This window comes from Scyliorhinus canicula, chromosome 15, assembly GCF_902713615.1.
Source record: "Scyliorhinus canicula chromosome 15, sScyCan1.1, whole genome shotgun sequence".
In the NCBI taxonomy this organism is placed as follows: Eukaryota; Metazoa; Chordata; class Chondrichthyes; order Carcharhiniformes; family Scyliorhinidae; genus Scyliorhinus; species Scyliorhinus canicula.
Window position 1 is genome coordinate 137108090 of NC_052160.1, and position 16490 is coordinate 137124579.

General features: G+C 41.1%; 1 protein-coding gene across 1 annotated transcript in view; it reads right to left on the reverse strand.

The window, feature by feature from the left end:
• The window catches only part of LOC119979083 (guanine nucleotide-binding protein G(i) subunit alpha-like), a 58321-nt gene that overhangs the window by 9907 nt on the left and 31924 nt on the right, over positions 1-16490 (reverse strand). Inside the window, exons 2-5 of the mRNA XM_038821083.1 lie at positions 9468-9510; positions 7814-7955; positions 6701-6858; positions 4808-4936 (exon numbers count right to left, since the gene is read on the reverse strand). Coding sequence (XP_038677011.1) covers positions 4808-4936; positions 6701-6858; positions 7814-7955; positions 9468-9510 — 472 coding nt within the window. The remainder of the gene's footprint in view (positions 1-4807; positions 4937-6700; positions 6859-7813; positions 7956-9467; positions 9511-16490) is intronic.

Below are 16490 nucleotides of genomic sequence, written 5' to 3' on the forward strand. Positions count from 1 at the left end.
CACGGCAACACATTCATTTTAACTGCCTGTACCCTACTCGCCAGTGACAGAGGGAGACCATCCCACCTTGCCAGGTCGGCTTTCACTCTCCCCACCAAATTAGTGATGTTGTACCTACGAAGCCTCCCCCACTCCCGGGCAACCTGCACCCCCAAATACCTTAAGTGAGTCCCTGCCCTACAGAATGGCAGCCCCTCCACCCCTGCCCCCACCCCCGGCCAAGACACCACAAAATACTCACTCTTGTCCAGGTTCAGCTTGTACCCCGAGAACGACCCAAATACTCGCAGTAGCTCCAATATTCCCCCTATCGACCCACTTGGTTCCGACACATACAGCAGCAAGTTGTCGGCATATGCGGACACCCTATACTCTATCCCACCCCACACTATTCCTTTCCATGCTCCCGAAATTCTTAATGCGATGGCCAACGGCTCAATCGCAAGTGCAAACAGCAGGGGGGACATAGGACACCCCTGCCTCGTCCCACGGTGGAGAGAAAAGTATCCTGAGCGGATGTTGTTTGTGCAGACACTCGCCTTCGGCTCCTTATACAATAGCTTTACCCAGTTCACAAATCTCGGTCCAATCCCAAACCGCTCCAGAACTCCCATCAAGTACCCCCACTCTACCGAGTCAAACGCCTTCTCGGCGTCCAATACCACAACCACCTCTGCTTCCTTCCCTTCCGCTGGTGCCATAACTACGTTCAAAACCCTCCTAATGTTCGAAAAAAGCTGCCTCCCTCTCACAAAGCCCATCTGATCCTCACCTAGCACCTTCGGGAGGCACTCCTCCAACCTACCTGCCAGTACCTTCGCCAATACTTTTGCGTCCACATTCAGAAGTGATATGGGCCTATACGACCCACACTCCTTCGGATCCGTATCTTTTTTTAAGCAACAGTGAAATCGATGCCTGCCCCAAGGTTTGTGGCAACACCACCTTCCCTATCGCCTCTTCAAACATCCCCACCATCAGGGGTCCAGCTTATCCTTTAATTTTTTATAATATTCCCCTGGAAACCCAACCGGCCCTGCCGCCTTCCCCGACTGCATCCTCCCAATCGCATCCTTTATCTCCTGCTCCACTATTGCTCCTTCTAATGTAGCCCTGTCCCCCTCCCCTAGCCTCGGGTACTCCAACCCATCTAGAAATTCTTGCATCTCACGGTCTCCCCCGGGTGGCTCTGACTTGTACAACCTCTCATAAAGCTCCTCAAAACCTTGTTAATCAGCTCTGGAGCCACCACCAACTTCCCTGCCCTATCCCTCACCTGAAGAATTTCCCTTGCCGCTGCTTCCCTCCGGAGCTGACCTACTATCTCCATGTTTATAAACTGCACCTCTTGCTCGTCTCAGTTGGTGCACCGCCTTCCTGGTAGACAGTCGGTCCAAGCTCGCCTGTAGTTCCTTCCTCCTTTCCAGCTTCGCTGGGTCCCCATCCTCTGCATAACTCCCATCTACCTCCAACATCTCGTCTAGTACCCTCTGCCACTCCACGCTCTCCTCTTTGTCCACCCTGGCCTTAAAACAAAATTACCTCACCCCTCACCACCGCCTTTAGAGCCTCCCAGACCACTGCCTTCGACGCCTCACCCGTATAGTTGAAACCTACATATTCCTTAATTACCGTTTCAATTTTCTCACAGAACACTTGGCTCCCCAAAAGCCCCACATCCAGCTTCCACTCAGACCTCTGCGCTACCCACTTCTCCAGTACCATATCCACCCAATGCGGAGCATGATCTGACACTGCAATTGCCAAGTATTCTGACCCCTTAACCCCAGCCAGAAAAGCCTTCCCCACCACAAAGAAGTCGATCTGCGAGTATAGCAGTAACACCTTTAATAGCAATTAAATTAAAATTACCAACCATTCCCAGTCTTCTGAAAACAGCACAATAAATTAGGTGTATTGCGCGATACGTTTTGACATAGTAGATTTTATAATGAATAATTTTATTAAAAAACATATATATCTATTCTACTGTAACTCGTTAAATGCTGGAGCTGCATATAATGTGCACTTATAAGAGTATAGCATTAAAGTATGCTTGGCATATATAGTACATATAGACTGTTTTTTGGTACACAAAGTTGAATAAATTGAGTTTTAAAAGGAAAGCTCTCAAATATACAACCAAAGAAAGATTTGTTGTGCTACACAGCATAATAAATCACAGACGCAACAAAGGCACAGCCCACGTATTTCTCAGCAACCCACCCAGGCATCAGTATCAACACCTCCAGTCTCCGGACCAAGTTCCCCAAGTTAACTCCCTGAACTGAACCCCAATTTTGTTAAGCTCCCAGGTGAGGAATTGGATGGCTTCCCTCCCGCATAGTTGGTTGCAACAAGGTTAATTTAAAAGAGATTCCTTCCCCCATGGATACCTTCTCCCAGTCAAATTGTTAACTCTTTATAAGGAGCCAATTTAATCAGGCTTCCTGGAGTCAAAGAAAAAGTTTATTAGTTACCGAAACATGAGCAAATAATAAAATGCAACACACATACACACACTAAATGAGAAGTTCAAAATTCAGATAAAGGTTAAAAAAAAATGGTATCAGTCTCTGGTTTGTCCGTGAAAACAGATGGTATTAAGCGGCCATTAAGTTGGGCGATTCAGGTAGAGTGGACTTTGGTAATTTTACAGTTAATTTTGAGCTGGTTTTTGCAGGGCAGTTGAAAGCTGTCCTTTTTCCTTTCAATAGTGGCTTCTACTGAGCCTCGCCTCCAGCAACAGAGTATTTGCTGGCTAGTCATTGCAGGGGTGACTTGGCTGCTGTCTCTTCCTGTTTCTGTGTCACAAACACAGACACACCCAGATCAGTTCTGCAGCTAGCGTTTTATCCCATTTCCCAGTGTATTCCTGAAGTCTTCTGCCCAAAGCTCATGTTCTTTCTTTCAACTCAAGACCATTTCCACATTCTGATATATAAACCAACAGGTGGTGGATTTTGGATATCTGCTGGGATGTGACAATCAGTCTCCATTGTCTCCGCAAGCACTTGAGATTAATGTTCAGTTTTTCTATCTCACTTTCAAATCTCTGTTTAAAGAGGTTCCTGACACCTTTCAGATGCAACATTCCACGTTCGTTTGGAACTAGTCGGTCAACTATAATCCACATAGTATTGCAGAAGGTGGCCACTTTACATTCTGAGCCATCTTTACTCAAGCATTTGCTTGTATTTCTTTTAAAAAGACACATCTTCCTCAATAAGTTTTGTCTGCCTATAAGTAACGTGGGGCTGTAATGCACATTCATGACAGTATTCTTTGTGAGTTACACAGTCTCATCAAAACTCTGCCACGTGAGGGATTCCAAACTTTTCACTTTCAAAGATCCAGTCGCTGAATTCCCTCAAAGCCACTCTGACCTGAACTGACTCATCAACTGCTGACCTCCGACTGCTTCAATCACATCTCCCAAGACTACACTTTCCTCGATTTCTAAATATGCACCCCAGCCCTGACGTGCAAGCACAACTTCGGCTCTTCAGTCACATCATATAGAACACGGTTGCCCCAGTATCTGCACCGTGAGTTACCAACCTTCCACTATTTCTTAGCTCTCCAGGCATTCCTCTGAATCCTCACTACCTGGAGTCTGCCAACCCAGCTCCTCAAGAACTCACAGCAGCACTTTAGCTGCATAAACCTTCTTCGCCTCCTCCTCTCTCTCCCCCTCTCTGACAAAAACTCACTGATCCGTGAACTGCTCTTTCCTGACCCTTGAGCTGATCTGGGTGACCTATGTTGGAGTTCTGCCCTTGCTACATCGGATCCGGCCTAGTAACAAGTATGGGAACATCCTTTCCTCTAAATGTTACAATCTCCACAGATGCTAGCTTACAAAGCACACGGGCCCAAAAGAAAATAATTTCATGTCAAGGCAATAACTTTCAGGGAGAAAAGTTGTTTTGGCTCAATTGCAAATCAGAACAATTCTGGCATTCAGTGCCTGCCTGAGCAAATAAAAATAGAATGAATAGAAAAAATGCTGACTTATAGTTCCTGTAGCTCTTCACCACTAGGGTTTTCGTTGTGGCATTTCTGGATCTGTTGTAGGCTAATTGAAGATGTTGGTCAACAAATCCATGATCACTGCATCATGAAGGGTGGCATGAAGCAAACTTGCCAGGCTACCGTCTTATTTCAATTCCTATGTTCCCTAAAAAGCAGTTTTACTGTTCCTGAACATGGATGTTGGTTCAATATTCCGAGTCAAAAATGTACACAAATTGCACACATACCCTGCCACTCATTAACTTTGAGAACGAATACAACAATAACCAAAGACAATGTGGTTACAAAGCCCTATTCTGGTTGTTCTTTCCAAGAAAATAAATTTACTTTTCCTTTGTTGCTTTCTCTTAATCTGCTCTTTCCTTCCCCCTCTATTTCTAGATCAGATTGCCAGTTTATGCTATTTCCTTCTTCTTTGCTCGAGTTTTTTTTCTACCCATTTTTTTTACTTGGTTAAAGAGCCGGTCTTTGGGCACACATCTATGGGGTCAAAGATGAGACAATGAAAGTGCTTCACAATTTCAGTACTTTGCAGTGCAAATTGATCTGATCAACGAGGTAAAAACTCCAATCAATTTCACTCTCCAAAAATGTCCTGTTGCAACAAATTATGGTCATCATATATCATAGAGATTAAAACTTTTCAAATTGATTCTTAGTCCAATTTGATCATTATCTTCAAGAATTTATGGTTCTGGGAAAGATGTTTATATACATTATGTAAAATTACAAATGATACATACCCTGGTGATTAAGGATCATTATTACTTACTTGAAATACAGCTCTTTGAAAGTAAAGTGTGTCTCCACTATGCCTGTAGTTTTCACTCTGGTCCTCAAAACATCTTGTTGAGTTGGGATATAGCCTTGTAAGGATATTCTATCCAAATCATTCAAATAACTAAAGGAAATAATTTACAATGAATTAATTTGATAACAATACACTATTAAATCCAATTCATTTTCCAAGAGGCAGTCTGATGATCACTGCACTTTCAAACATCTCTTATGGATACTTTTGCAATAATTTAAAAGTTTGGATTGAAGAGTAAATGTAAACAAGTGAAGTATGAGCAGGAAAATTCCAGTAGGGTCCATCAGGACTGCACTGCCATTCCTCCACAAACCTTGATTTTCTGAACCACCAAAGATCTGTCTATCTCAGTCTCGATCTCAAAGCTTCCAAACCCTCTGAATGAAGAGATTTCTCCTCATCTCAGTGCTAAGCAATCAGCCCTAAAACAGTGCCCCTGGTTCTAAATTCCCCAGCCAGGAGAAATAACCTCATAATATCTACAGTCAAGGCCCTTCAATGTTTCAATGAGATCACCTCCCATTTTTCTAAATTCCAGAGATTATAGACTCATCTAGTGAACCTTTGCTGTACTGCCTCCAGTGCAGGTATACCCTACCTTGTGGGGATGTAGTGGCTTAGTGGTATTGTTACTGGACGGCACGGAGGTTAGCATTGCTGTCTCAGCACTAGGGGCCTGGGTTCTATTCCGACCTCAGGGTGTGTGTGGATTTCCTCCAGGTGCTCCGGTTTCCTCGCACAGTCCAAAAATGTGCAAGTTAGGTGGATTGGCCATGGTCAATTACTCCTTAGTGTCCAGGGATGCATAGGTTAGTTTAAGGGGTTACTGGGATAAGGTGGGGGAGTTGGGCTTGGTTGAGTGCTCTGTCATGGGTCAGTGCAGACTCAATGGCCGAATGGCCTCCATCTGCAAGGTTTCTATGCTTCTAGCAATCCAGAGACCCAGGTCCTGCGCTCCATTTAGTGCCAGAAGTTAGTCGGTGCAGGATTCCAGCAATTTATGCCAAGAGATGGAGCTTGGTAAATCTAACATTACTGAGGTGAGTATAATTTAAAAAAAATGTCATGAATTGTATTTCTTTTATATTTAATGAATTAATTTATTTTGCCAGGAATTTCAGCTAGGAATTCACAGTGCGGTACTGTGTTTCAACTTGTATATTGTTTCAACAAATGTCTAAAGGAACCTAATTCTGGCTTTAACATAGATACATATGGGAATCCATAAGTTACTTAGTCCTTTCACTTAGAATTGTGATTTTTCTGGAAGACAACTGCACTAAGTGAGGACCTCCTTGCGTTACAACCATTATTTTTCAGTGGATCGTTTACAATGACATTACTAATTAATCTTGCCTCATGGTGGAATACTAGATCCAAAATAGTTTTATCCCTAGTTGATTCCACAATATACTCCTCCGGGAATTTGTCACAATAGTACTTTACAAACGTATCTGCTAGACCCATCTTTGCCAATTTGATTGCTCCAGTCGATAAAGATTAAAGCCCCCCCACAACTATTACATTGCATTTGTATCCTTTATTATCCGGGCTACGCCATCTCCTTCTCTATTGCCTGCCCTTCTGAAAGGTTGCATACCCTGGAATATTTATTTCCCAACCTTGGTCATCTTTTACCATGGTTACATTTACATCTAAATCATTTATCTCTATTTGTGCCACAAGTTCATCCATCTTATTCCATTCAGATAATGTGACTTCAATTTTATTTTTTACTTTATTTTCTGCATGGACCTTACTCTCTAATGCACTAAACTCTCTATCCCTTCCTACCCCATTCAGCTTGCTTCATATTACCAAAATTATTTTGGCATTAAAAACTGTACGTACTATGATGCGGAGTCATTCAGCTGATATTCTCTGGATCTACCAAAACAAGCCTGAACACCATCATCCTGCCACAATCGTTTGATAACTCCTGCAAGTTCAGTTGTCATGTGCCCTTCCTCTGTGGTTCCTGCTAGGACAAACAACTGGCGGGCATCATCCTACATATAAACAAAAGTGCTTTAGAAATTGAAAATGATAAAAAAAAGATATAATACCATAAATTTAAAACTTGAACAGAGACTTTACTATGCATTGTTTTGCACACTGTTTCATATACCACATCTGCCTGGAAAAATATATTTTGTCAAGTTAATTAAATTTATGATGTGTAGCTGCAGACTAAGAATTAAAAATTGAATTCTAGGTGAAAATGGTTAACAACTAAAATTGCAATAAACAATTAACATGATCCAACATGACATGTTTTAAAGTCCAACCAATCCAAACAAACAAAGCTCCAACATTTTAACCTACCAATGGCTCTTAATCCCATTATATTCAACCTTCCTTCAGCTCTAATAGGCAACAATAAAACATTACATAGTGTAAGTGCACAAATTTAGAGAAAACCAAAAACTTTGAAAGAAAAAGATTAAATGGTCTTATCTTTAACTTTGCCATGACTGCAACCAAAGAAATGATTTTTATTTTTATTCTCAAAGCAAGTGATGGTCGATGTTAAGCAATAGAACACTCCTAACAGTATCAACAAGCACGTCCTGTACAAGAGCAATGCAGATCAGATATAGGTCTCCCGCTCTCCAGCCTCCTCAAATAGATTCTGGCATTTCTTTAAAATACCTTGGGGCAGCCTCAACACAAGTTTAAATGTGAACAGATTAACCAGAAATCTGTAAAAAGATGGTCAATCACAAAATAGGTTTTCCAACAATGCTCTTGACAGCTTCTATTACATTCATTAATAAAGTATTGTATGCATATTTTGCTCCAGACTAGCGTTTCAATTAAGCTGAATCAGTTTGGAAAGTTTACATTCATTTTTTTTATTATTAAAAGAAAAAAACCTATCGATTGAATGACTTAAATATCATCCATCGGCTCTAAAATAGTCAATCTTTTTTCTATTTGACTTGCTTCCATATTTGTACTCACGGCTCTTGTTGTGTCTCCAAAATCAACTTTCAACCGTCCCATGGCCCTAATTATAGCAATGATGGACTGAATTGTATTGCTATAAACCACTGCTTTATATTGTTTGCACTCTTCCTCAGAGTACCCATCCTCATGAATGATTCTGCAAAGGCATAGACAAAAAAAATTAAAATTGCACTCCAGGAATGCAATGCCGAACTAAACTCAAATTTAGTACTAAAAGCAAACTATATTTAATGTGAAACCAAGTCCCACAGCGATAATAGAATTATCAAATCAGATAAACGCTACAAAATGTGCAATGTACAACCTTCAATGCTGTAGTTCTGAATTAGCTCACCATAAACAAAGATTAAATTAAAGCTAAATATAAGGAGAGTAAAAGGGCTTTCAACAACAAGAACTGTTTCCAGTTAGTAATGTGAAAACAGTTATTTTTCTGCCCAGTGATTCACCGCCTTGAATTGCCTTAATCAACATGTCAGCTCCCAACAAATTTCACTGGATATGGCATTTATTTGACTTCCTTTGCAGCTCGACAGTCTAATTTGGGAAAGTAGCATTGCCTTGCCAGCAGCGACATATATAAACTTGTAGTGCACTGATGAGAGCTCACTGAAATTCTATTGGTACTATTCCCCTGTCTTGTAAAAACAATGACCACATATGCATTTTGTTCTGAACTTCAATTGCAGCTGGCACTTTGTAAAGATTCAAATCTAAATTGAAGCAACTTTCCTCTCAAACAGCATATTTGTAATGAAAATATGAGCCTCTGAAACTATTGTCGTATAATAAAGCCATAAGTTTCTCTCAAGTATCAGACTAGATTTCATGATGTTTACTGCAACTTTGAGGGAGTGAAATTAAATCCAGAAGATGCATCTTGCCCAGTCAAGCTGGGCGGGATTCTCTGCTTTGCCGGTGCCCGGCGGCTTCCCGACGGTGTGGGGCTGCCCCACAATGGGAAACCCCATTGACCGGCCGGCATAACGGAGAATCCCGTCGGGTGGTCAGAGCAGAAATCTGGCGCGGCAAGGCAGAGAATTCAGCCCAGTGTCTTTTAAGCCTAAATAGCCCCAGATAATTTGTCCAGATATCCAGTTATATACACAAAAGTAGGTAACACAACAGATAGTTTAATGGACCATTATTTCTGCTTTCATCAGTAGTAACTAAAATAGCATCAAAGCTAAAAAGTTCATCTTCGAAGCATAGAACGGCAATCTGTCAATTTTGGCAAGGGTCACCTTAGACTGAATCCAAACAGGCACCATTAAGTTTCTCTTTTGCTTTATACACAATAGACAACTTACAGTACTAAAAATTGGACAGTACTATCAAAATACGTTAGAATAGTAAACGTATATTTTTACTGTATTTCTAGTTTAATACATAGACAATAATGCACTTCTTCACATTTGCTCTTCCAAATTAAAGGATGAAAAAATGCAGAGAGAATACACAGCTTCTCAATATAAGATGGAGAAAAGTATCAAGTGAATGATGTGGTTACAGTTCCACATGGAATCTAAATACACAATATGAACAGTACAACAAAGGCCTACATTGAAGTGTGCACTTGCTTTTAAAATTCTCTAGCAGAAACCAAGAACAAAAACTATAAAAGATGGATTAGCTGTTTGAAACTCACTTCATTTGTTTTACAATGGTACTTTTCCCAGATTCTCCAGCACCTGCAAAGAAGAAAATTGTAACAAACATCACATCTCTGAATTGCAAGAAGCATACTTCAGTAGCATGGTTACAACATTCATTGCCATCACATTTGTGGATAATGGAGCATTTCTGTTTCAGAATGTATCCAATGGATCTATGAAAACATTGAGGATTTGCTAAAGGTGGTAATAATGGCAGAAGAATTCAGAGTTAATAAAAGTCAAGTGACACACAAAACAGCACTGACATAATTTTATGGAAAACCATAAAGCTTAGAAAACCAAATTATATTTTGCAATTCATGGTATATGCTTAGCATGTATTTGCATTTGGATATAAACTGTAACTACATATTTAAATCTTGGAATTGTCACTTTTTACAAAGCTATATGTTCCATCACGGTCAGAAACACAATATTCAACTCTGACTGAGGTGAGTAAAAGGCATCATAATCTTATTACTACAAGGGGCCAGATTCTGCAGTCAGTGCCGAACAAACAGCAACCGTTATTTATAAAACCTGTACTTGCCCACCTGCAGGCTTATGCATTGGGAGTTCTCAGCTATCAAAAAGCACAGTACTCTCTACAGAGCATTTGGGATGCCTGAAGAGAGCAAGCAACTACATCTTGTTGACCAGACTGAAGAATCACTAATGTGGAGACGTTTGAACCAAGAAGTGATAGCTTGAGTATCTAAGTCAATGTCAAATCAGGTACAGAAAGCTAAACAGAGAAAGAAAGAGCAATGAAAATAAGATATAGAAAAGTAAAAAAAATATGGTGTTTCTTAAAAAGTCATCACTAATTATAATCTGAAGGAATGGAACTCAAAACCTCTAATTTTCAGTGTCAGAGAGGTTCCCTAGCAGCAATTAAGACTTCATTATGCAGCTAAAAGTTTATTTCAACCAAAATGGACAACCCCAACACTTTTCCATGTATTTCAGTGGTGACTCTTGTCAGCAAAATAAGATTCTAACACAGCTTTTGAACAAACCAGGCACTTCGAACTGTGACTTCCTGAATTATACATTTAACTCCATGTACAGTCCCTGTGGTTGCTATGAACTTCACCATTCTTTCTAATGCAAAATCTGGTTCAAGCTGTTTATACAGAAGCATTTTAATGCATTTGGAAAGAATATAAATTATTGAACTACAAACTTCAATGCCTATTACAATTGGATTTTTAATTTACACTTATACCAAGCTGCTTGGGTGCTGGCCAGTTATAGCAACCAATGGTTTTAGTTGAATAACCATTAATAAATGACTTGTCGCTTCCAAATACATTATTTTTCCGTCATTTTTATTAGTATGAATTGAAAAAACTTGACAATGCAATTGCCATCACAAGAAAAACTATAAATCACACTGAGGGGGTTTGTGGGAATAGCAGCGTTGTGAGAATAAGGAGCCAGTTGATGGACTTTGTCCTAAGTGGAGACTATTATCGTCAAGTTAGAACTCCTTCTTAGATAATGGACGTAACCAATCATACTTCAAATATTTTTCAACTAAGACACAAGATTATACTTTCCTGCCAGACCCCAAGTTTTAGAATTCCCTTCCAAGCCTCTCCAACCTACTCTCCTCCATTAAGCCATGGCACAATGGGTCGCACTCAATTCCTTGAGGCTTGAGCACAAAAATAAAAAGTAGACCTACAATCTCTATGGAGTAGTCAGGGAATGCTGAAACATTGGAGGTGCAATTGTTCAGATGAGACAATAAAACAAGTCCCGTCTGATCTGCTATTTGAATGAAGGGTCATCAACTGGAAATGCTAACTCTGTTACTCTCCACAGATGCTGCCAGATCTGCAGAATATTTCCAGAATTTTCTGGTTTTATCTGTTCGCTCTCAGGTGGATTTAAGTGATCGCAAGACAAAATTTGAAGAGTAGAGGTGTACTTCCGTTCTGGTCAATATTTAACCCTAATCAACATCACTAAGGATCATTGGGTTATTTGCATGCTGTTTGTGGGACCTTGCTGTGTGTAAATTTGGTATCACATTTTACATGACCGCAGTAACACTTCAAAAGTACTTAATTGGTTTTAAAGTGCTTTGGGAACTCCTGAGGTAGAGAAAGACACTAAATAAATACAAGTCTCTCTTTCGCTTAAAACATACCGAGCTGGATTCTCCAAAAAACTGCGCTATGTCCCCAGGCCAGGTAAAAACGCTGGTGTTTCACGCTTGACTTTCCTTAAGAAAGTCTGGAACGATTCTCCTACCTGCAGGGGGCACGCAGGGCACTGGAGTACTCCTTGCGGCTCTGGCTGCGGATACGGGGCCCCGCACGTCCGGTCGGGAGTCCATGCATGTGCACAGTGGCGGCCTGCAGCGGCTGCCCTGTGGGACATAGCAGACTCGGACCACGGAGTGACAGCAAAAAACGTAGGCCCCCCAATGATCGCGTGTGCCTGCGGATCCGTGCCACCCGATCGCTACTCTGGCTGTCCATGGAACCACCCCCCACCCCCCCCGTGATCAACCCCATTGCCACCCAGCAGGGCGGCCGCGGACTGGGTCCGCAGCCGCCATCCGAAGTTCCCGACGGCCGATATGTGGTCAGAACCATGCCGTCAGGAACTCAGCCAGTTTTGCGTGGAGAATCACGGGGGGGGGGGGCTCTGTCAATGGCCCCCTAGCCGCGCCGCGTAGACCGCGCGCGAGCGATTCCTGAGCAATTCTCCGGTCACGATTTCCGCGTAAACGGCCATTCTCCGCCCCCACGTCGAACGAGATTTCAGCGCGGGGCTGCGGAGAATACAGCCCACTATCTTTTCGTCATCTGCTTTAATACCTCCTTACATAACTCAGGTCAGATTTTGTTTTGTAACACTCACAAGAAGTATCTTGGGTCATGTTATTACATTAAAGGCAATACTGAAACTTTAATTTGTTGTTCATGCTCTGAGGCACAAGCCAGAATAAATTGTTACAAGTGAATGCTGCATCAATTACATCACCATCTTATTGCATATTTCAGTTATTGTCAACTGCAAAATGTCATTGTAAATACAGAAAATCCAGGCTGAACAGTGCAAGAGTCCCAACATACCAGACAAAATTGAGAACCTCTCAGCTATGTTGCAATCGTAGCGAGCTGCACATGAGCGTTTTAGATAAATGCTAGCCAGGACACTATTGCTCTTCCTTGAGTTATGCCATAGGACCTTTGGTGTTTGCCAGTGAAAGCATACAGCGTGTCAATGTACAGTCTCATCAGAAAAAACACACCTCCAATAGTGCTGCATGCTCTCAATACTAGTTTCAGTCTAGATTGTGCTCATGTTCCTGGAATGGAACAAGAATTCACAACCTTCTGAGCCAAGAACGTTACTGCTGACTTCCGGCTAAGCAGTGGGGATTTGGACTAATTTAAAGTGTCATGCCTCATGTTTCTTCCCTACTCTATGTCAGCCCTTCAGCAACAGGTGGTGCAAGATGGTGAGAAAGAGCAATGCAACTATGTTCAAATGAATTGGGGGGGGGGGGGGGGGGGGGGGGCGGAGGACAGCGTGGGGATCCCCTTCCTGTCTGTCCTTCACATGACATATGGTTGAGCCACAGCCGAAGGCAAAGATTGGGAAACTATGATACAATGCTCTGTGCATGGCTTTTATTGGCTGTTGTGATAGAGCTAAGAGCCAGTTTTAGATAACAGGAAACCAGCAATTTAGAGAATGAACTTGAATTCCTACTGTGCATCATATTTCTAAGTGCTTTGTAAGAAATGCATCACTTCCAAAGCAGCCACTGTAGTGCAAACAACATAACTAATTGGCTCTTAATGCGTAAATTGATTAATGGTGCTGGCTGAGGGAAGAACTTTTCTTGCTCTTCTAATATTGCTATAAGATCTTTAACATAAACCAAAGTAGGCAGATGGGGGCCTTGATTTAATGTTACAACAGAAATGCAACACCTTCATCAACATAACATTGCACTGAAATATCAGCCAAGAGTAGATGGTCCGATCTATAGTCAGACTATAATCTAACTTTGAGGAAATGGTCCAACAACTGAGAAAAAAAGCTATTAAAATTCCTTCAGATTATGCAAATAATCTAATAATTGGAGCAATAAACATGCAGCTATAACTAACAGGACTATACATGGTAGATGCAGGGAAGACGTTACCAATGATAGGTATTTCCAGAACCAGGGGTCACAGCCTGAGGATTCAGGGTAAACCATTTGGGGCAGAGATAAGGAGACACTTCTTCACACAAAGAGTAGTGAGCCTGTGGAATTCATCACCACAGGAAATAGTTGATGCTAAAACTTTGAATATATTCAAGAGGCGGCTGGATATAGGCACTTGGGGAGAATGGGATCAAAGGCTATGGTGAGAAAGCAGGATTAGGCTATTGAGTTGGATGATCAGCCATGATCGTGATGAATGGCGGAGCAGGCTTAAAGGGCCAACGGCTTCCTCCTGCTCATATCTTCATGTACCGTATATACTCGCGTATCCTTCGATCTCGCGTATCATGCGACCCCTAAATTTTCGTCCCCAAAACATGATTTTATGGTATACCTCATGTATCATGCGAGTGACTTTCTTGGAAATTAATTTTGGAAACTAAAACTTCCAAATGGTATCATTGTGTGTGGTTTCTGCAGAGTTGATTCTGCTGTGAAAGCTGTTCGCGATTCGAACAGCTTTCCAGCTGGCTTTACTCGCGTTGTTCAGCCACTTGCCGTTTCCATTCATAAAAACATGAATGGAAACGTCAAGTGGCTGAACATCTTCCCATCAGAATGCTGTGGTCACAATCAGTAGTATTCTGATGGGAAGATGGGAAGAGTGGATTCTGCTGTGAAAGCTTCCCATCTTCATCTTCCCATCAGAATACTACTCTTCAGATTTTGACCACAGCATTCTGATGGGAAGATGTTCAGCCACTTGACGTTTCCATTCATGTTTTTATGAATGGAAACGGCAAGTGGCTGAACGACGCTAGTAAAGCCAGCTGGATGCTATGTGACTTATCTTGGCCAGCATTTCACACCCGCGATTTTTGTACCTCGCGTATCATGCGACCCCCGAAATTTAGGTTTCAAATTAGGTGCTCAAAAGTTGCATTTTACGCGAGTATATACGGTAATTAAATGTCACTTTATGCAGATGGAATGCTGATACAAGATCAACGAGTTACATAACCAAAGAGAAAATGCTGGAAAATCTCAGCAGGTCTGGCAGCATCTGTAGGGAGGGAAAAGAGTTAATGTTTTGAGTCCAGGTGACCCTTTGTCAAAGCTGGTTCTCAGCACTGGCAAAAAATGACCACGTTCCTCATGCAATGCAAAACCATAATGTTGGTCTTAAGAATACAGGCTCCCTAGCAGATAATTGTTGTGTGGCATACAATTGTCCATCCAATTTCATTTAGAAAATTGTTTCCAAAAATTGATTTGCTATCTAATATATTTTACACTTATGCTACACTTATCGACACTACCTGGTTTCACAATACTTAAAAGTAGCTGAATATGGAAATATTGTGTGCTAAAAATGGACAACTGTTTTTATGTGTGCGCAATGAGTTAATGAATTTTAAACCAACAGTGCAGACTTCCTAACTCTTCCTTCTGCCATATTTAAATATGAATCCAGTACTGCCAAGTTCACATATCTGTGGATGCAAACACGATCCCAGTCCTCATATGTTACAGTAGAAAACAAACTGTCGCATCAGAACATATTCATTGCTGAGGTATAAGTACATCACAATCAATTTGTTTTTGGTAAAAGCCCATGCAAAGAAATTTGCGCACTAGTTCAATAGACTGGAATTAGCTAAACGGACACGATTCCATGATTAAAATAACTTAAAAATTTACAATTTAATATCTTTAGAGTACTTATAAAGTACTTCAAAACTGTAATTTTATTAACATCGGTGGGTCCACCCTTTTCAAATCAGAGATCTAAATAATCCTATCAAACATTCATTTAAATAACACATGCCTTTAACTAAATCCCAAAATTGACAATTCCTGATGCCAAAAATAGACTTTGCTGCTGGAAAATATTCTGGCTAAGCTTTTCTCACTGAGTCATTCTGCTGAAGTTTGCAGTCATAATATATGAAAATAGTATTACAAATAAGAAAAATTGGACAATATTATGCTACCGGACTTCGTATTACTAGGAAACCGGACAACAAACCCCAACAATTTTTCAATTTGTAAACTGTGAGGAAAGGTTACCCCAGTAGTGATTCTACTGACAAAATATGGATTTTTTTGTATTAAAACAAACTTTATTAACACAGTAGTAACCCCATTAACATGCAAAGAAAAAAGCTTTTCAATTAATAGTTAAACAGTTCTTTAAAACAATAAAAAAAAGGTCTTAGGGTGTACTTTCCATCGACTTCTAAAATTTCAATTAAACATGGGCGGCACGGTAGCAGTAGTTAGTGCTGTTCCTTCACAGCGCCAGGGTCCCAGGATCGATTCCAGGCTTGGGTCACTGACTGTGCGGAGTCTGCACGTTCTCCCCGTGTCTGCGTAGGTTTCCTTCGGATGCTCTGGTTTCCTCCCACAAGTCCTAAAAGACTTGCTGTTAGGTAATTTGGACATTCTGAATTCTCCCTCAGTGTACCCCCCGAACAGGCGCCGACATGTTCTCCCTCAGTGTACCCGAACAGGTGCCGGTGTGTGGCGATTAAGGGATTTTCACAGTAACTTTGTTGCAGTGTTAATGTAAGCCTACTTGTGACAAAAGATTATTAAAAAGCTAAAAACAGGAGGAGTAGCAGCAGCCAGGCACATTTTTTTTAAAAATGAGCAGCATTTGTGATCTTTTACTCTCATCTTGCTAACAACACTAAAATTGATAGCAATGATACTGAAGAAAATTCAAGTCCTGTCTCAGTGGTACACGGGGGTAAATCAATGCAGAAAACACATCTGCAAAACCTGGGTTTTTACCTCATTTTAGAAGTTCGCCTCAGACAATTCGATTGTCTGA